This window comes from Pseudomicrostroma glucosiphilum (assembly GCF_003144135.1).
Source record: "Pseudomicrostroma glucosiphilum strain MCA 4718 unplaced genomic scaffold BCV69scaffold_14, whole genome shotgun sequence".
NCBI classification, from domain to species: Eukaryota; Fungi; Basidiomycota; class Exobasidiomycetes; order Microstromatales; family Microstromataceae; genus Microstroma; species Microstroma glucosiphilum.
This window is the reverse complement of record NW_020289926.1, coordinates 439,147-457,109: the sequence shown is the minus strand read 5'-3', so window position 1 is coordinate 457,109 and position 17,963 is coordinate 439,147. Positions and strand designations below refer to the sequence as shown.

The 17,963-nt window shown below is 58.0% G+C and overlaps 7 protein-coding genes across 7 annotated transcripts; 4 read left to right on the top strand and 3 right to left on the bottom strand.

Annotated features, from left to right (window-relative positions):
• Positions 1-461: 461 nt before the first annotated feature.
• On the bottom strand, positions 462-1,599 carry BCV69DRAFT_284838 (hypothetical protein). Its single transcript, XM_025493185.1, has one exon. It carries the CDS (start codon positions 1,554-1,556, stop codon positions 639-641), a length of 918 nt encoding a protein of 305 aa, XP_025346021.1. The 5' UTR covers positions 1,557-1,599; the 3' UTR covers positions 462-638.
• Positions 1,600-1,908: 309 nt separating this feature from the next.
• Positions 1,909-2,616, top strand: BCV69DRAFT_301013 (hypothetical protein; the record flags this gene model as incomplete). Its single annotated transcript, XM_025494514.1, has 3 exons — positions 1,909-1,922; positions 2,027-2,427; positions 2,516-2,616. The coding sequence occupies 3 exons, from the start codon at positions 1,909-1,911 to the stop codon at positions 2,614-2,616; spliced, it is 516 nt and encodes a 171-aa protein (XP_025346020.1).
• Positions 2,514-4,158, bottom strand: BCV69DRAFT_65002 (hypothetical protein). Its single transcript, XM_025495427.1, has 2 exons — positions 3,350-4,158; positions 2,514-3,235 (listed from the first exon to the last, which is right to left on the bottom strand). Exons 1-2 carry the CDS (start codon positions 4,083-4,085, stop codon positions 2,772-2,774), a joined length of 1,200 nt encoding a protein of 399 aa, XP_025346019.1. The 5' UTR covers positions 4,086-4,158; the 3' UTR covers positions 2,514-2,771.
• A 1,971-nt stretch (positions 4,159-6,129) lies between these two features.
• On the bottom strand, positions 6,130-7,288 carry BCV69DRAFT_252196 (VAMP-associated protein; the record flags this gene model as incomplete). The annotated part of the gene is made up of 3 exons (XM_025490465.1): positions 6,130-6,788; positions 6,883-7,035; positions 7,198-7,288. 3 exons carry the CDS (start codon positions 7,286-7,288, stop codon positions 6,130-6,132), a joined length of 903 nt encoding a protein of 300 aa, XP_025346018.1.
• Positions 7,289-7,937: 649 nt separating this feature from the next.
• Positions 7,938-10,536, top strand: BCV69DRAFT_314416 (hypothetical protein; the record flags this gene model as incomplete). The annotated part of the gene is made up of 4 exons (XM_025495115.1): positions 7,938-8,475; positions 8,577-8,656; positions 9,718-9,779; positions 10,124-10,536. The coding sequence occupies exons 1-4, from the start codon at positions 8,182-8,184 to the stop codon at positions 10,534-10,536; spliced, it is 849 nt and encodes a 282-aa protein (XP_025346017.1). The 5' UTR covers positions 7,938-8,181.
• Positions 10,537-10,940: 404 nt separating this feature from the next.
• Positions 10,941-14,381, top strand: BCV69DRAFT_64833 (Arginase/deacetylase). Its single transcript, XM_025495426.1, has 2 exons — positions 10,941-13,385; positions 13,473-14,381. Exons 1-2 carry the CDS (start codon positions 11,126-11,128, stop codon positions 14,324-14,326), a joined length of 3,114 nt encoding a protein of 1,037 aa, XP_025346016.1. The 5' UTR covers positions 10,941-11,125; the 3' UTR covers positions 14,327-14,381.
• Positions 14,382-16,440: 2,059 nt separating this feature from the next.
• BCV69DRAFT_242653 (hypothetical protein) lies at positions 16,441-17,184 on the top strand (the record flags this gene model as incomplete). The annotated part of the gene is made up of 1 exon (XM_025490042.1): positions 16,441-17,184. A coding segment is annotated over one exon (744 nt), but the record flags the coding sequence as incomplete, so codon positions are not given.
• Positions 17,185-17,963: the final 779 nt, after the last annotated feature.

The window sequence follows — 17,963 nt, the reverse complement described above, 5'->3', positions numbered from 1 at the left end:
AGGATGAAGCTGGCTGCTCTGATCAGTACAGTCCTTAGACGGACAATTGGACGTAGCTATCGCTATAGCTATAGATGGGCGGGGGTAGGTGTAAAGTAACCAAAACAGGCATTTGCCGGACGCCGACGCCGATGCCGGTGCTTCCGCCTTGCCTTGCCTCGCCCCGCCTCCACACGCCTCTTCTTCTTCCCGCACGGAGCTGCATGTACCCCGTAAGCAAGTCGAGTCGAGTAGCAGCCGTATCAGCAGCGATAGCGTCGCAAAGAGCATCGCAGACATGCTGCTGAATATCACAACACACTTTTCACTATCACGCAGCGAGCCACTTGCGATAGGAGAATGTGTGGGTGTGTTTGTTTTGATTGGAGGGGGGTACTTCAATGAGTGATGATGGATGCTATGCACAGTCTGTCGTGCAGCCAAGCAACCTACTTGCTTGCTCTCTCTGCCGCGCTTCGAACCCATACCCTTCATATGCTCCTCTTGATCGGCATACAGTAAGACCAACGATCATGCAGCAATTTGCTTCGATTGTCCTCCTGACAGGCCCAAAGCTTGTTCCACCTCATCCACAAGTGATTGTGCCTCATCCTGAAGAGTGATAAAAGGGGGAGAAGGAGGAGAGTGTCAGCTCGAGATCAGGCTATACGGGCGCTTGAATCTGGTACCGAAGCATCACAGCGCCCGCACTCGTAAACACAATTTCCTCCCCGCTCAGCACGACTTACCTCCTCCTCCATCTCGAGTTCCTCCTTGTACTCTTCAGGATGTCTCCTGAAGCAATCCTGCATTCCCTTGAACTTGCCTACACACTCTACACCCTTGGGCTCCTGTTCACTGAATACAAAGCAGCTGAAAGCTTCCTTGAATTCTTCTCCACAGGGACCCGTGGCCATACCGCCCAGACAAGGGCAGTCCCAATTGATCTGTCCCGTCGAAGGATCATAGGCCGCTTCTTGGCCCTCTCCCGGGTCCTCTTCAACAACGTCGCTGATGACATCTAGCGATGCAGAAGAATCGGGGGCATTGATCCCTTCTTGGGCAGCAACATCGGCCTCGTCTGTGCCTTCACCAGACAAGGGCGAATCTTCGCCATCGATCCCTGAAGCGGCGCTGTGGAATACCTGAACACCACCTCCTGATGCATTGGCTCTAGCGAGGGAAGCCTTGACACGTTCGGCGTAGCTCAATCTCTTACCAGAGGTGGACGAAGACGACGACGACGACGACGAGGCCTGCTGCTGCTGCTGTCCCTCGGCGGAGAGACGGTTGAAACCAAAGTAGGCGGCAGCAATGACTGAACCTGCCGCAAGGGAGATGAAGAGGGCGTTGCTGGAAGTCTTGCGAGCCTGATCAACTTGATCCTCGTGCTTGCGAGGCGATTGCTGAGGCTGCTTTCCGGGGGGTTGAGAGTCACCTCGGCGACAAGTGGTGCTGAAGGTGGAGGCGGCGGCAGGGGTAGTGGCGGCGAAGGAAGCCACGGGGACACGGCTGGCTGCTGGACGCAGAGCCGAGCGTGCTGCGGGAGCTACGGCGGTACGAAGGAGGGAAGTCATGGTGGTCGTCGTAGTGATGGGTGAGGGAGATGTGGTGGAGGGGTGTGAAGGAGGTCTGTACGACGACGAAGGATGACCAACTATGCCTCGCCTCTCTTTTCGGCGCCTCGTCGTCGCTTGGCTGCTTCCGTGTGTGCGGACCTTCGCAAGGCTCAGCGCGCCCTTCCAAGTCCTTCCTTCCGGTCCCGACTTTTCCGGCCTCGCCTCGGCAACGTGCGAGGCGAGGACGAGGCCAAGCGACTTAGCAACACAGGCAGAGAACAAGGCTGGCTCACACAAGTACACCTTGCCACTTGCACCACTACCCATCCCACTTGCCCCCGGACTTAGTACTCACTCTTACTCTCACAACATGCCTCGATCATCGTGAGTACTCCAGAAGCTTATTCCATGTCTGCGCCTCCTCCTTCGCCACAGTAGCAATTGCTGACAATTCTCTCTTCTCCTGTGTGCTTCTTGTCCCCTCCCAGTCGCAGCGGCGGCGGCGGTGGCCGACCCTCATCTCGCCCCACCTTTGGCTCCTCTTCCAGCAGCTCCACCCCTGCCGGTTCTCGCGGAGCTCACACAATGGCCGGATCTGCTCCCTCTCAGCAGCAGTCCTACAGGTCATCGCAGCCCGGCGCAGCCACTCCCGCGCACGCACAGGCTGCCCCTCAGACTACCAGCGGTGGAGGTGGTCTCTTTGGCAACATGGCCTCCACTGCGGCTGGTGTGGCAGTGGGATCTACAGTCGGGCATGGATTGAGTAACATGCTCTTTGGTGGAAGGGGAGAGACGGCACCTGTTGAGCAGCAGCAGACGACAGAATTTGCTCAGGAGCAGGCCAATGGGAACAGGATGGGCGGTGTGAACTGCGAGGCGGCTAGCAAGGGTGAGTAAAAGAAGGAGAGGTGGGATGCCTCGTTGTGATCAGAGGTAGTTGGATGCTGACATGTCCTCACTGTTTTCCTACCCCACAGACTTCCTGCGTTGCCTTGATGCTACAGGCAACAACATGGAGTCGTGCTCCTTCTACCTTGAGCAGCTCAAGCAGTGCCAGGCAGCCGCCAGCCGCTACTGAGTCAGCGAGAGGCCTTAGCATTGACATCAGAATGCCCCATCATTACCACTCAATCAATCATAGTCAGAGGAGGGTAAGGACCCCAATATCAATATAATATAAAGTCCACCACTTCAACTTCCCCCGGGTATGCCATCTGCCATTGCCATTGCATCTCAGCTGTTGAACAGTCGGCTATGGAGCGCATCATGTCTGCCCTGCACGATCTCACCCAATGGCCAGGTATTCACAGGTGGACGCAGACCTGATGGACCTTGAGGCGAAAGCGGACGATGATGGCCAGCTGAGAGCTCGTCGGCGTACCAGTCGCCCTCTTCCTCCCAATCCCATTCGAAGGCGCTCTTGTCGACCCGGGTGGAGGCAGAGGTGTTTGGGCTGCGCTCCGTATCCGTCGTGCTTGCTCGTGATTCTTCCCACCTCGCCCCCTGTTTTGCTTCACTCTTCCCCTGTTGCCCGATATCGTGCTCGCTATTCACCTCCTCCTCCAAGCTCTGAAGAATATCCTTGACGGGCCCGAGAAGCAGCCCGTGAGCAAGGTAAGGGCCGAGCGTATTGAGTCGTACCGAAGAGGAGAGGACGGAGCGTGCTTGTAGGAAGAGGTGCAGCGAGGTTGCGCTTCCTGTCAGGGGGTGAGGGAGGGGGAGGGGGCGTCGCGTCAGAGGTCGACATCTGGAAATTTCTTGCAGCTGTGAGCTGAGCGAGGCTTATCAATGAGCCCATGTCGTGTACTCACGAAGTCCTACGCCGAGACAGGCGGTGAAGACTGCCCAGCATGTGGGGAGATGGCCGTATGGCGCTCCCCCTTTCACCGATGCCAGTCTCACATGCTTCTTCAATGCCTCGATCAGGCCTGCGGCCCTTTGAGACCGAACCTCTTTGTAGACTTGGGCTGATGAGACATCCCTCTCCTCTTGGCGAGTCTCAGATGAGGGGAAGGGGACCGAGCTGAAGGAGCGTGCGTACAGAGTGAGGAGCGCGATACCTTGCGCTCTCGAAGCTCTTCTGAGCACATGGTTGAGCGAGAGGGAATGGTAGGTCTGCTCTAGGTGCGCAAGTTGTGAGAGACAGAGCTCCAGCCTCTTACGTCCCTCTGCTTCCCCGCTCTCGCCATCAGGGGAAGGGAAGTCCAAGTACCAACACGTAACGCTATGTGCCTCTCTGAGAAAGGGCAAGGCGCTACGAGCGTAGCTTCCTAGCGAGTCCTGTAGGAAGCGTAAAGTGGCTTCGGCCATCTGATCCTCCTTGCTCTTGCTCTTTCTTGCCTCAGCTGAGGGGAAGGATGAGGAAGGAGCGCTGCTGGCGGGAGGTAGATGCAGGAAGCCGTGCGAGACGTATGACTCTAGGCCCGAGGAGGCGACGAACCCTCCGGTGGGCAGATTGGAGTCGCTGAGCAGCCAGAGGAGGTAAGACTCGTCCATCGAGCTATACGAAGACTCCGCAGTCGAGTTTGATGACGATGCAAAGGCCATTGTGAGGGCTGAGGTAAGAGGGGCGGGTACGAGTCGACAAGAAGGAGGGAGTGGGATCCATTATCGATCGATCCGTGCATTTCGGAAAGCGGGGGAGCGGGTGGGGACTTGCCGCGGCTCCACTCTTGGCCCTGCAGTCCTTCTTTCCGCCGCTCGCGGGGCAGCGACGATACTCAATCGTTCAAGGCCTCAGATCAGGTCCATTCACAACAGTCCACGTCGCTTCGAGCATGTTTCCCTCTCGACTTTCTTCAGCTCATCCCTCCTCCTCAGGCTCAGGCTCAGGCGCAAGTGGGAGCACCGCCCCGCGCCCATGTCAAAAGTGTCTCTCCACCTCTCACCCAACCTGGAAGTGTCCAAATCCCTCGAATGCTCGACCCTACGTGTCGCGTCCTACCCGCAGCCAGCTCTTCAGTGATGAGAAGCTGAGGAGAAAAGAGGAAGAGAAGAGGGAGAGGGTGAGAGTACCAGAGGAGTTGGCTAGGTGAGTGAGGCGAGATGAGGGAGAGATAGAAAGGGAAGCAAGCCTGACCTGTCCAGCCCTTCTCTTGCCCATACGAACCTGCAGGAAAGGCACAGCAGACGCTATTCTCTCCTTCAAGGAAAAGTCCAGACGGCAGGAAGAAGTACAAGCCAAGAAGAAGTCTTCTTCCTCCGTCTCTACCAGCAAGGCAAAGCGCAGGAGACGCTCCCCCTCTACCTCTTCTTCCTCTGGCTCCTACTCGGACGCCTCGAGCTACTCGTCCGACTCTCGGTCTTATTCCTCTAGAAGCGAGTCTTCCTTTGACTCGAGAGATCGAAGAAGACGTAGAACAGGGGCTAGTGGAAGCCGTGGTCGCAGTGGCAGTAGGGAGATCACGCGGGATAGGAGAGCGCGACGCTCCCTGACGCCTCGTTCAGAAGGGGCCAGCTCCCGCTCTCTCTCGCGCTCCCGCTCCCGCTCTTACTCTCCCGACTCAGATACTGAGGATAGGAGAGAGCAAGATCAGGGTGAGCCGCGGCAGAGGAGTGAAGTAAGAAGACAACCCTCGAGTGAATCGGGGTCCAAGTCTCACTCTCGCTAAAGGGTAACAGTAGCCTAGGGATCAGGGGCTGAGCGGCATTGAGAAGGAGGCGAGGAGACAGATGGAAGAAGCCCTATCCTCCTCGGCTTCATGCTTGTTCTCCTTCAACTCAGATCTGAGATCTGACATGGTAGCATAGCAATCAATCCCATCCCTAGCTCATGCGCTCGCTCCTCAAAGCAAAGCAGAGCAGAGCAAGGCAGTTGGACAGTAGCAAAAGCATGATTCTTTTGGTTTTGGCTGAACATCCGAACAAGAAGACAAGACAAGACGAGTCGAAACGAAACGAAAGGAAGTATGACGAATTTCAATGTAGAGGTAGAGGAAAGCTGGGCCATCAGAACAGGGCCTGGACCTGGGACCTGGGACCTGGGACCGGGATGGGGCACAAGGATCGGCTTGGGGAGGGGGAATGAATGGTTGGGAAGTGTGGACTCAACCGAAGTGAGCGAGTGGACCAATCAATCGCTTGATGGAAGCCTGGCTGGCTGGCTGGCTGGCTGGCTAGTGAGAGGAATACCAAGGGGGGAGCGAGCGAGCTTAGGGGGGGGGAAGGGGAAGGGGGATGAGAAGTCGAGAAAAGTCGAGGCAGGATACTCGGTGCGATGAGAATCGCACGGAGCTGCCGAGAAGAGTGTCCAGAGAGGATGAAGAACCTGGCTGGCTCCTTTGCTCCTTGATGCCCGCCTAGCCCACCCCTCCTGCCTTCCCAGACGAGTATTTAATTTTGGGAAACGATATGTAGATTGTCTGCAAAAGGGCACTGCTGCACTCTCCTCGCTCTCCTCTGCTCTGCTCGCCCATCTCTTGAGGAAGTCAATCATCTCCAGCTCGTCGATTCCTCTCGCTACCCCTCTGCTTGCCAGCTTCGCCTTGCGCCTTGCGTCTTACGCCTTTTGAAACTGACTTTCCGGCCTCTACCGTGGCTGACTCCTCGCGCTCAGAACCGCTCAAGTATCTTGATCCCTCTTTGCACTCTTCTAGAAGAAGAGGTAGGTGATCGCAAAGACTCCAAAGGCAACGGCAGCGACAATGTGTACGGGTACACCCGCATCTCCAGTAGCAGTGGCCGTCTGTCCACTCTTCCTCTGCAACTCATTGACTTGAGCCTTGAGCCTCTTGACTTCACTCTGCAGCTCGCTGTTCGACTTTTCACCTAGCGGTGTTTCTTGCCTCGATGAGTCGTTTGCACCACCACCGCCCACGACGGCCGACTTGGTGGCATAGTAGGCTGCTCCTGCACCGGCTGCTGCTGCTCCACCGGCGGCGACGACTGCGTTGCGAGCCTTTTCGGTCGTGGCTCCATCGGTGTTTCCGGCGGCATTCGAGGCGGCCACGACGGGGTTGTAGGTTTCGGCCTGCGAGCTGCCATTGGGTCCTCCGCGGACAGTAGAGAACTTGTCGTCACTGCCGCCGTTGCCCTCCTCTTCTTCGGGGACGGGTGCGGTAGCAGCTGGCAGGAAGGCACATCGGATCTTCTGCTCGTGAATGGCGTTCTTGTCCTCCTTCTCCACCACGCCCCAGAGCTCCGTCAGCTGAATGTTCTCGCGGTCGGGGGTGATGATGGTGGACTGGACCAGGAACTTGTCGCGGCACTTTGCGGACATGGGAGGCTCCTCCTTCATAGCTTGCAGAAGAACTGGCAAAGGGGGCAAGAGGGCAGAGCACAGAGGGAAACGACATCAGCAAATACACTCCGAAATCTAGCTCGGAGGAGGGCTGCCACTACTCACCTTGGACCTCTACCTTCTCTCCGGGCTCGATCCTTCCGCTGTTGGGTCGTACACAGTACTGCTTGGGTGCGGTAGTCTTTACCTTGAAGGCGACGGGCTGGTTGTTAGGGTTGGACACCTGGAGGGATCGTTTGACCAGCTGGGTCAGAGGCCCTTTAGGAGAAGGGGAAGAGGCGAGAGGTGGGAGATGAGATTCAACATGTGTTCGAGTAATTGACGGGGAAGAAGCGGAGGTTGACCCTTGCTGCCCTGAGCCATCTTAGCCCAGTACACTGCATCTTGATCCTCCTCTGCCGAATTGCTATCGCTACTCACGAGGGAAGCCCAGCTGAACATGAGGGTTGAGGCTGTAGCGAGGTGGTGGGGCGCACGGTGGGAGAGAAAAAGGGCGAAGATGTGTGAGCATCCGAGTCACTGGCTAGGTGAGTGGGTAGGGTGGTGCGACGGCGGAAGCTGGGTGGAGTGGGGGAGGGCTGTGCAAGAAGGCAGTCCCTCTCCCTTCGCAGGAGCACTGATAGGAGACGAGCGAGAGGCCCTAGCAAGCGAAGGCGTTCCCGAGTTGATGTGATGCTGATGCATATACTCACTCGACCGACATGATGATGTGTGAGGAAGGTGAAGGTGGGGGTAGGCTATGAGAGAGTACGCTTTGTCTCAATCGGAAGTGTGGGTGCGGCTGTGCTGATGGATTATCGCTTTCAGCAAGAGTGGTGGGCGAGAGGTGGCAGGTGGGTGGTGGTGGTGGTGGTGCTGTTGTTGAGGTTTGACTCTGGTGGAGGTGGGTGAGTCTATCCTTTGTGGGGTGTGAGCGGTTGTTGTGCGGAAGGTGGTGTGGAAGGGTAGGATGCTCTCCAGTGGGGAAAGGGGAGGAGTGGCTGGCGGGTGAATGCTGAGGCCTGCGACGGGCGTCTGACCAGCGAGGCGCACCCAGCCGCGGGGTGATCGATCGGCAGTGGGCCTCTGCTGATGTGCCTGGGTGCGGAGAGGCAGAGGCAGGAAATGACGCACGCACGCCTCGCCTGTGTCTGCGCCTGCTTCCCTCGCCTCCCCCCACTTCCTTCCTTGTCCGTACAGGGCAGAGCGGGGAAAGCGCAAAGGGCCTCCTTCCATTCCTGTGAAACAGCACCATCCCCACCTCGGCAAGCGACAAGTGGATTGATTGATTGTTGCCTTAACACCGACTGGCCCAAGATCATCACAGTCAGCCTTACCCCGCTAGCTACTCCCTCCTTCACTCACCCGCCAGGGTCAACCTCCCACCTTGCAAAGGGCTTCGCTCTCTCGGACATCCCTCCCATCATGTCCAGGATAGGTGTGAAACGGGCCATCAACTCTTCCACCACTCGCAAGACTCGCTCATCTGGTTCACAGCAGCAGCAGGTCTCGAACACCAAAGCACCAGCATCAGCTGCGTCAGCGGCATCACTGGCAAAGAAGAGACATGAGAGCGCTAACAAAGCAAAGGCGTCCAAGGGGTCGAGGAGAGCAGCAGGACCACTCAAGGGGAAAGATGAGGATGCGAGGGCAAGAGTAGACGGGGAGCTGCAGAGATTAGCAGGTCGCGAGGGAAAGGGCATCAGAGTCGGCAAAGATGTGAGTGACGAGGCCAATCATGCTAGACGCACTCGATCCCACCCTCTTGCTGAGCTCTACTTACTGACGCTCCCCTCTTGCGCTCACCGTGATCCTTGCAGCGACCCCAAGCCGACCTCAGACAGACACAGCGACCGCGCGTGGACGCCGCCCTGACGCAGACGTTTGAAGGACTGATGAAGTAGACCCACTCACGCTAGCATTCCGAACCACATGTTTTATCAATGGCCCACTGCCCAAGTTGGCAGCGGTAGAGCAGCAGATTCTCATTATACCCTCGTCTCACTCTGTAGCATAGATCTGAATACATCCTTCCGACCCACACATCGCTATCTCTGACGCCTGCGCGACCCCTCCTTCTCCTATCTGCCTCGCAGCGTGCTGTCAACCGGCGTGAGCAGTGTCTCCTCCCTCACCATACCATCTTTGTACTGTTGTGTCCGACTGCTGCTGCCGGGTGCCCCTCCATGATCCTGATATCTGACTGCCCCACCACTGCCAATGCGCTCGGTGCCTCGCTCGCTCGCTCGCTTCAAATTCTTCCTGAGCACGGACGGACATAGGCGATCGGAGAACCAAATGAGCCTCTGTCCTAGCACGTGACCTCTCGAGGAAGCTATACCGCTGCTACTCAGTCAGAAGGCTGGTCCCGCCGCCCGCTGCCAGTCCTTCCGCCGCGCGCGCACACCCGAGGAGATTCGCCCCCCTGCCTGCCTGCCTGCCCTGCCCTGCCCTGCCCTGCCTTGCGTGCCTTTGCTCAATCGCGCCTCTTCTTCTTAGTCTTTTATCCTTTCCCTCACGTATACCTTTACATCACCCTCCTCATACATCTTCAATATGCCCAAGTTAGTATCATCGACGAGAGTACACTGCACAGACAAAGAGAGTGGTGGGATCAGATAGGGATGGAGGAACACATTTTCGTAGGGCAGGAAATAGTGGGCGTAGGGAGGGAATGGCACCCATGGCAAGGAAGAGCTGAAGTGCGAGTCCTGCAGCCGTATGGACAAGCCTGCTGTTCAACTGAGCGTTGGCAGCAGAGGGTCCAGCAGACCTCCTCACTGCTGTCGTGGCGGCGGGAAACGTCGCTCAAGTCCAGCACGACCGCTGCGACGGATGTCCTCTTCGGACGAGGCAATCTGCTCTGGGGGCCAAATCGTTGGTCGCCAAAACATTCGCTCGCCCCTTACCTAGATTCTCGGGAACTGACATTACAACCTCTCCCTTCTCCCTCTCTCCCAGCGTACGAGACGTCGACGCCGACACCTTCATCAGGGCTTACAGCCAGCACCTGAAGCGATCTGGTTAGTAGCATTACCTCTTGGAAGGAAGGATGGACGGTGGACCCGGAGCTGGGTATCGAGCGACAGGGAAGTGGAGTGAGGGGAGAGGTGCCATCCCCACCTAGGGCAGAAGACAGAGCGCTGCAAAGCAAGCAATGTCGAGGGATCCTATGCTCATGGCGTAGGATATGAGGGGCAACGCCCTCGGCCCTTTCCCCTTTTGCCTCTCGGGACACTCTCCCTCGTCGCCCCCCACCGCCACCACCATCCATCCGGGTTGAATGTTGGCCATCTCTCATCCTCGAAACGGTGACTGATGTGCATGCCCTTCCCCACCCTTTTCTCTTTACCACCACCCCTTTCAGGAAAGATCGAGGTCCCCGTCTGGGTTGACATTGTCAAGACTGGTGCCTACAAGGAGCAGGCCCCTTACGACCCCGACTGGTTCTACGTCCGTGCCGCCGCCCTCGCCCGCCACATCTACCTGCGCAAGGCCGTCGGTGTCGGTGCTCTGACCAAGCTGCACGGTGGACCCAAGAACCAGGGCCACATGCCCTCGAAGCACTCTCCCGCCTCTGGCTCCGTTCAGCGCAAGTGCCTGCAGGGTCTGGAGGGCATCGGAGTTCTCGAGAAGGACCCCAAGGGTGGCCGAAAGATCTCTCAGGACGGTATGAGGGACCTGGACCGTATCGCCATGGCCTGCCTCGAGAGCCAAAGGGAGGAGGAGGACGAGGAGGACGATGATGATGAGGACGAGGCCGAGGATGACGACGAGTAAACGTAGCCAGCAGCTCTTGCTCGCTCGCTCGCTCGCCCGGGGTCACCCGTCTGCCCTCTTTTGCACGCACCACCACATGCACATTTTCTCTCACTCTCACCTTTTTGTACACTCGACTCTCATCTTCAGCATTGATCCGTTGACCAAAATGTGACCATTGCGCTGTGCTCATCCGAAGCCAGCAATGTACAGCTACCAAGACAAAGTCGAGTGATTGCGTGGGAGATTGCCCATTGGAAGCCTGGTCGCTGGATCTTTGATGTCGATGGCAGTAGGACCCACTCGCTCGCCCCTTTCACCTGACGACCGGGACGGAGGAGCGTGGCTGCTCGCTCGCGTGGCGCAGATCAACACCGCTCACTTCCCCGCCTCCGCCCCTTCCGCTTCTCTGCCATCTTCCCGTGCTTGCTTCCTTCTCTCTCTCTCTATCTCTCTCTCACACACACATCTCAGCATACCCTCCTCCGAGTTATTGGTACCTTCAATCCCTCCTGTTCCTTCCTTTAGCTGTGGAACGGTTGCCTTGCTTTGCTGACGAAGAAGGCCTGGAAGAACCTGAACAAGGGCACGGGCACGGGCACGGGCACGGATGGTCTTTATTGTCAAGATCCCACCACGCTCACGCAGGACCACGCCCGAAGGACAGGAACAACAACAGCAGCAGCACCAGCAGCAGCAGGAAGCAATGGTAGAGGGGACCGCATCGATACCGGGGCAATGGGGTGAAGGGAGCGTCAGTCCGCCTCCTACAGCCGCACGAGTGCAAGAGCAGTCACAAGCGGTAGGGACGGGCCAACCTGCTCCTGCTCCTGCTCTCTTTGCGCCCAACCCACCTGATCAGAGTGAGGGAGCACCGCTCCGAGCGTCACAACTTCAAAACTCCCAGCCTGAGGAGCAGATGGGAAGGAGTAGCAGCATTCAAGATGCATTAGACGCTCTCTCCATGCTGAGTATCGGCGCAGGTGCAACGGCTGCTACCCAGGCCGTAGAGATGCAGCCCGATCGCGAGAGGTCGCCTGCTGCTTTGGCGTATCCTGCTCTTCCAGTCCAAGAAGTCCAGAAAGAATCTCAGCAGGTCGAAGTGCAGCGAGAATCTCAGCAGGTCGAAGTCCAGCAAACACACCAAGACGCCCCTGCCCTTACGACACCTGTCGATCAGCTGAAGGCAGCCCCTCTACTCGATATCATCGTCGCACCTGCAGTCCTCGCCCACCGCTACATCAGAGGTAGGGATGTATCCCTCATCGTTGAGAGGCCAGAGAGGGTGAGGGCGGTATTGCTTGGCGTGTCTGCACTACTTGGAAGGATGGCCGAAGACAACGAGAACAGGGCGTCCTCCTCGGCGCGGACAGCCGCCGCTGGTAACGACGCGGACGATTTGATCTCGCAATTACAGGGCATGAGCATGGCTGGTCAGAGAGGTAATGCTTCTCTCGCAGGATCACCTCAGGTTCAGGTCCTCCACTCTACGAAGAGCGTACCTCTTTACCCTGCTCATCCTGCGCTGGCTGTTGTGCACGCCCATCAGGAAGAGATGGTGGACGATATTCTGCCCGAATGCGAGGAGAAACGGCGGCGCAAGGGCAAGCCAGCTGAAGCAGCAGACGGAGGAGCCGGCCAGCAAGAGGAGAACCAAGCTGCCCCTTCTACTCTCTACTCATCGTACATCTCTCAGTTGTGCTCCTATGCGCCTCACTCCGCTCCGTTACCGCCACAACCAGTCCCAAGGCGTACACGGGAAGCAGTCTCGGCTACTGCAACACCTACTGGGCTAGGAAGGACGAGGAGGGCAACGCGGCAGGCGTCTCCTGGCCCGGCGTCTTCTACTGCTACTCCACTGCAGAAGCGGGAAGAAGACATCAGAGCTCCGTTTGCCCAGGCTGTACCGACGATCAAGCAAGAGGCAGACATAGCAGGGCCCATGCCAGGAGCGCCGGGGCCCCAGACGCCTGCTGAAGAGAAGAGGGAGCCAGTGAGCTTTGCTCTGCCACCTACTACGCCAGGGCAAAAGCTGGACACTTCGACCAAGGAGGAAAGCAGTAGTAGCAGTAGCAGCAGCGACGACGAGACTGATCAACACGCGAGCGAAGTGCCCTACCACCTCTCGCAAGGTGATCTCTACTTGCGTGGGAGCAAATCAAAGGGTCTAGAAGATGAGCTGGCCGGCTATGGTTCTGCAGAGGCTATCCAGCATGCTCTTGCTGCCAGTATCGAGGCAGTCGACCGGGTCTGTGCTGCCGCTGACCAGTCATCACTAAGCAAGCATAACGGTCACGCTTCTAGAGGCTCAGTCTCGCCCCTCGACTTCTCATCCATCCACGGAGGTCCCTCATCTTCCTCTTCGTCGGCACCTCTCCCTTCCAGGCGGGCCTTTGTTCTCACCCGCCCACCAGGCCATCACTGCTCCGGCTCTGCCCCCTCGGGCTTCTGCTGGGTGAACAATGCCGCCGTGGCGGCGGTGCACGCTTATCAGGCACACGGTGTAGATCGTGTGGTGATTTTCGACATCGACCTTCACCATGGCAATGGCACGCAGAAGATCGCGTGGAGGATCAACGAGGAGACACGAAGAGTAGATCTGGAGAGAGCAGCGAGGATCAAAGCTGCTGCTTCGTCTCTGGCGGGGCGGAGTGGAAGTGGTAGGGGCAGGGGTCCTCGCAAGTCTGGTGGCGGCGGAGGCGGGGGAGGAATCGTAGATGTAGAAGCTGGTATACCCCCTCGCGGCTTGCAGGTATTCTACAGCAGTCTGCATGACATTGAGAGTTTCCCTTGCGAGGATGGAGATGCGGAGCTGGTGAGGGATGCCAGCGTATGTATTCAGGGCGCTCACGGGCAGTGGATCTGGAATGGTGAGTAAGGCCGAGCATTGGCCGAGCAGGGTTTGGCCAGATTGCGAGCATTATCACTGACAGGCAATTCCTCCTTCTTACTGGCAGTCCACCTAGACAAATACGACTCACCCTCCTCCTTCGATGAGCTCTATCGCACAAAGTACTCGCAGCTCTTCACCCAAGCCCGCAACTTCCTAGAGAGCACCGGCTCCACCCCTTCCAATACCCTCGTGCTCATCTCCTGCGGATTCGATGCCTGCTCGTACGAGCTACAAGGTATGCAGCGCCATGGGAAGCATGTCCCGCCGGGATTCTACGAGCGCTTTGCCAGAGATGCGGTGCAGCTGAGTGAGGAGATGGCGGGGGGCAAGGTGGTCAGTCTGCTTGAGGGAGGGTATGGCGATCGAGCTCTCTGCAGTGCCTCAATTGCGCATATGAAGGGGCTCGCGACGCCTCCTCGGTCTTCAGATGGCATGAGTGAGACGCAGTCTCGATCGATGAGCGAGGTACAAGCACCGATGGCTACGACCAGTCGCCACTACTCGTCAGTGGGAAGCGCAATGGACCCCTATGCCCACCAGTGGTTCTCCCTCGAAGCGCTCAAGGCTCTCGAGAAGACAATGGCGACTGTTTTGCGTAGTCGAGCGCAAGCTCGGACTGCTGCTGCATCGGGGTTACTGTACCCGAATGGTCTCACTTCTGGAGCTGGAGCGGGAATTAGTCCCACCAAGAGACGTGGTGGAGCAGCAGCAGCAGCAGCAGGTCAGCACGCCCTTTCTGTGGGGAGCGCCGGGTCCTCTACTACCGGACAAGACTGGCTCGCCCGTGCAACGGCGCACTTTACTGCTTTTGAAGAGTTGTGCGAGCCTCTGATGTATGTCGCTCCTGCGCGAGCTGTGGGTGGATCTGCGGGAGCGGGAGCAGGGACGGGGAGAGGCGCTGCTGGAAGGGGATACTAGAAGGTCTTGCTGTCGTCGCCAAGTGGTAGATCAGGGAGAGGTAGAATACCCATGCACTAGATTGCCTATACCATCCTCTTTTGGATCCAGCTGTACGCTCGACTGGATGGTCAGGTGGGTATAGGCTGCCTTGAATTAGTAAGCACGTGGCCTCGGCCGACAGGAAGTGGTGGTAGACTGGGGCCGATAGAGTCGAGACTTTGGCGTGGCGCATCATCGCCCCCTTGCCGCTGCCCTCCACGCAAGGACAATCTCTTGACCCATTGCTTGCTCAGAATCATTCTTCACCTTTCCATTCGACTCGATACCATCGTCGCCAATCGTCTCAACCATTGACGTACACCTGGACAAGTGGCCTGCTGCCATCCTCGCCCACAATTCCCGCCCAGCTGTGTGGGCTGTGTGGCTGTGAGCTACTGCTGCTGACGCTGACGCCCCCACGAGGCGCCGATTGAAGCGAGCTCTATTTCCGGCACATCCTCCTCGCCTCCCCGCGCCTTCGCCCTCTCTCTTCCTCCTCCTCTTGATCCTCGTTGGCCTCGTGTCGCTCTTGTCTTCCGACCAGTAAGAGCTTCATCACACCTTGGGGCCAAGGCAGTCAAGACTGGGAGCAGTACTGCCACACCCACATCCATCACGGCGTTGCACAAGCCTCGAGACGGGTTGGCAGCCGTGCCTTCCACCCTCGGCGCCCTCGCCGCCCAGATCCCACGAGGATGTCGGCAAACTATCCTCCCAATGCTGCTCCTTCTTCGTCGTCCTCTTCCTCCTTCAGCGGCCACAGGCGTCACCCTTCTCGTGATACAGGCTCAGAAGCACTCCTCTTACCACCCTCCCAACCACTAGGAGGAGCAGCCTGGACCAACAATGGCCTCACCCCTGCATTCGAGCTGCATGATGATCCCCTCGCCGTACCCCACACTACCATCTCTCTGCAGCCTACTCCTCCACGGCAGAGGATAGGCCACCAGCATCAAGCTTCTACGGCGATCACTCTAGCAGAGGCCATTGCAGAGGCAGAGGAACAGTCTACAAAGAGACTAGAACGGAGCGACAGTGGCAGCCAGAGGGGCAGGGGAGGGGCGCCCTCTGCACTGCCAAGGATGGAAGCAGAGCGAAGTGCAAATAACTTAAAGGCGATGCAGCATCTCGGCAGTTGGGCAAGAGATGCCTCCAATGAGCGTCATCGTTCCATCAGCCCGAGCATGACGGGCGATCGTGGACACACTACGCACTCGAGAGTGAACTCGCCCTCGATCGATATACATCGGAGAGCTATCACGCCCTCCCCGGCTAGCTCTTCGCCCACTCGAGAACAGCACGAGTTCCAGCGGTATACACCATCGGGTCGAATGGGCAGTATGCAGCGAAATGGGCTGGACGCCTTGCGCTCTCCCAGCGCAAGAGCTTCGCCTGTCCTCTTCAAGTCTGCCAGCCGAGCTGGTCACGGGGATCCTTACCCAGGGAGCATCACTGGCGGCCGATTGTACGACGATGACGATGCGGAGGATGACGAGGAAGCCGGAAAAGGCCATGGAAAAGGAGGTGGTGCGCCGCTGCCGCGAAGAAAGAGCACAGGTGCTAATGGCCTGGCTGTGAGCAAAGCCTCGGCGAATGAAGCTAGACCAGTCAGTCGAGCGAAAGCGATAGAGGATGCTCGCAATGGAGATGGGCGCAGTACACCAGCGCAATATCGCCCTCTAAAGCAGCCGCTCAAGGCGAATAGCACCCCAGCGCAGTACATCAGTCATGCGAGTCAGAATGGCCGGACTTCGTCGTCGTCACAGCATTCGTACGTTGCGATGGACCGGCATTCAGGAAGCACGTCTCCCCTCATCATCCCACAAGCGCGGAGGGGAGCTATCAATTTGAAGACGAAGCGTTGTCGTCGAAGAGGAGGACTGAAGTGCAGGAGGCGAGCCATCGAGCCTTCACGGCCCTTTTGGGAGTCACTAGGGCTGCTCCTGAGAAGGATAGTATGGCATGTTGCCCATCCTGTCCTCAGCGTTCAATTGAGCCAGAAGTATGTCTCGCAGACCATCTGCGATACTGATAAAGCCTTCCGCGATCCCTTTACCGGCCAACGAGTCTGGTGGCCCGAATGGCTCGAAGGGTACATCCCACTGCTGATATGGCTCGTGATATCGCTCAGCAGCACCATCACCGTTCTCACCTTTCACACACAAGTCTTCAAAGGTCTAGATGAGCTCTCGAGGACTCTGCAGCATATGGGCCTGGCAGGCAAAGTCTCCATCGGCGGTCTGATCTTCCTGACCACCTTCCCACCGCTGCCCCTGTACTCGACCTTGATCGTCCTCTGCGGCTTCTCCTTTGGTCTCTGGCAAGGCTTCGTCATCAGCTACATTGCCGCACTATCAGGCGCCATCGTAGTCTACCTACTCAGCAAGTCCCTGCTCAGGAAATGGATGGACAAGCTCATGGCTAAGTCAGGTGGATTGAAGAAGGTCGTCAAGGCCATTGAGAAGCGGCCGAAGCTGCTCTTCTTGATCCGCCTCGCGCCCTACCCTTACAACCTCATGAACACTCTCCTAGCGTCGAGCCCCACACTCACCTTCAAGACTTATTTTCTCTGCACGGCCCTCGCTCTGCCCAAGTTGCTAGTGCACTGCGGTCTCGGCGCCTCGATCAAGAACTTTGCCGCCTACCACGGCGAAGGAGGCGAGACCACTGATTCCAGTCATGGCCAGGGTGGTCAAACTTCTTCCGGAGGCGGTACAAGCACAGCAGAGACGGCCAAGCGCATTGCGGGCTTCGTGGGCGTGGGGCTGTGCATTGGAATCTTCATCTACCTCCTCTCTGTTGCGCGCAAGGCGGTAGATGAGGAGCTGGATAGTGATGCTGAGAGTGGAGAGTATGACGAGCTGGATGAAGGGGAGGAAGAAGAGGAGGCGGAGGCAGAGGACGAGTTGGATGACGGAGATGTCTCTGATGACGGAGATGACGGCCGACTGCTTTCCAGTGTGCAGTCTCTGTACCACGATGGCGGAAGCAGCGGCAGCATCAACGGCAACGTCTTCGAATCCGTCTCGCCCTTCAAGCTACAAGCCGCTCCACTTGGTCCGCAAGGCATCATCACCACCACCGTTCCAGCAAGTCACGTCCAAGCACCCTTGTACGAAGTGCCAGCAGACGCCGTCGCCTTTCGCATCGCCTCTCCCGAGTCCCTGGAGATGAGCAGCGTATACACCAGCAGCACCTCGCCTGCTTTCAACCTCAGCGGTCGCGGGCGCGGCGTCTCGGGGGGACGAGCGGGGGGTGATCAACCCTACCGGCTCAATAGCAATGGTGCCAAGAGCCCCTTTGACCTGCTTGGCGGCGGCGGCGGCAGCGGCGGCGGACCTGGGAGGGACGCTTCGTCGGCGGCGGGCGTCGCTCTAGCCAGGGGCGAAGATGGACCGCACGAGAGCAGTGGTCAGAGGTGCGAGATTGACTTCTTGGAGGAAGAAGCCGAGAGGAGTTTCGCTTCGGCCAAGGCTTGCCTGGGTAGAGAGGACTAATCGCGACCTAATCGCGACCCTGACTTCGGGAGGGCTGATGGGTGGGACGATGGGCGGGAGAGAGCAAGCAAGAGAGAGGAGAGGAGAGGAGAGGAGAGGAGAGGAGAGGAGAGGAGAGG

What these genes read in the sequence shown, in the direction of transcription:
- BCV69DRAFT_65002 (XM_025495427.1), bottom strand. Translation starts at nt 4,085, where the DNA reads ATGGCCTTTGCATCGTCATCAAACTCGACTGCGGAGTCTTCGTATAGC. An exon ending in CTGTCTCGGCGTAGGACTTC is followed by an intron (nt 3,236 to 3,349) that starts GTGAGTACACGA and finishes ACCCCCTGACAG; the next exon opens with GAAGCGCAACCTCGCTGCAC.
- BCV69DRAFT_284838 (XM_025493185.1), bottom strand. Translation starts at nt 1,556, where the DNA reads ATGACTTCCCTCCTTCGTACCGCCGTAGCTCCCGCAGCACGCTCGGCT.
- BCV69DRAFT_64833 (XM_025495426.1), top strand. Translation starts at nt 11,126, where the DNA reads ATGGTCTTTATTGTCAAGATCCCACCACGCTCACGCAGGACCACGCCC. An exon ending in CGGGCAGTGGATCTGGAATG is followed by an intron (nt 13,386 to 13,472) that starts GTGAGTAAGGCC and finishes TCTTACTGGCAG; the next exon opens with TCCACCTAGACAAATACGAC.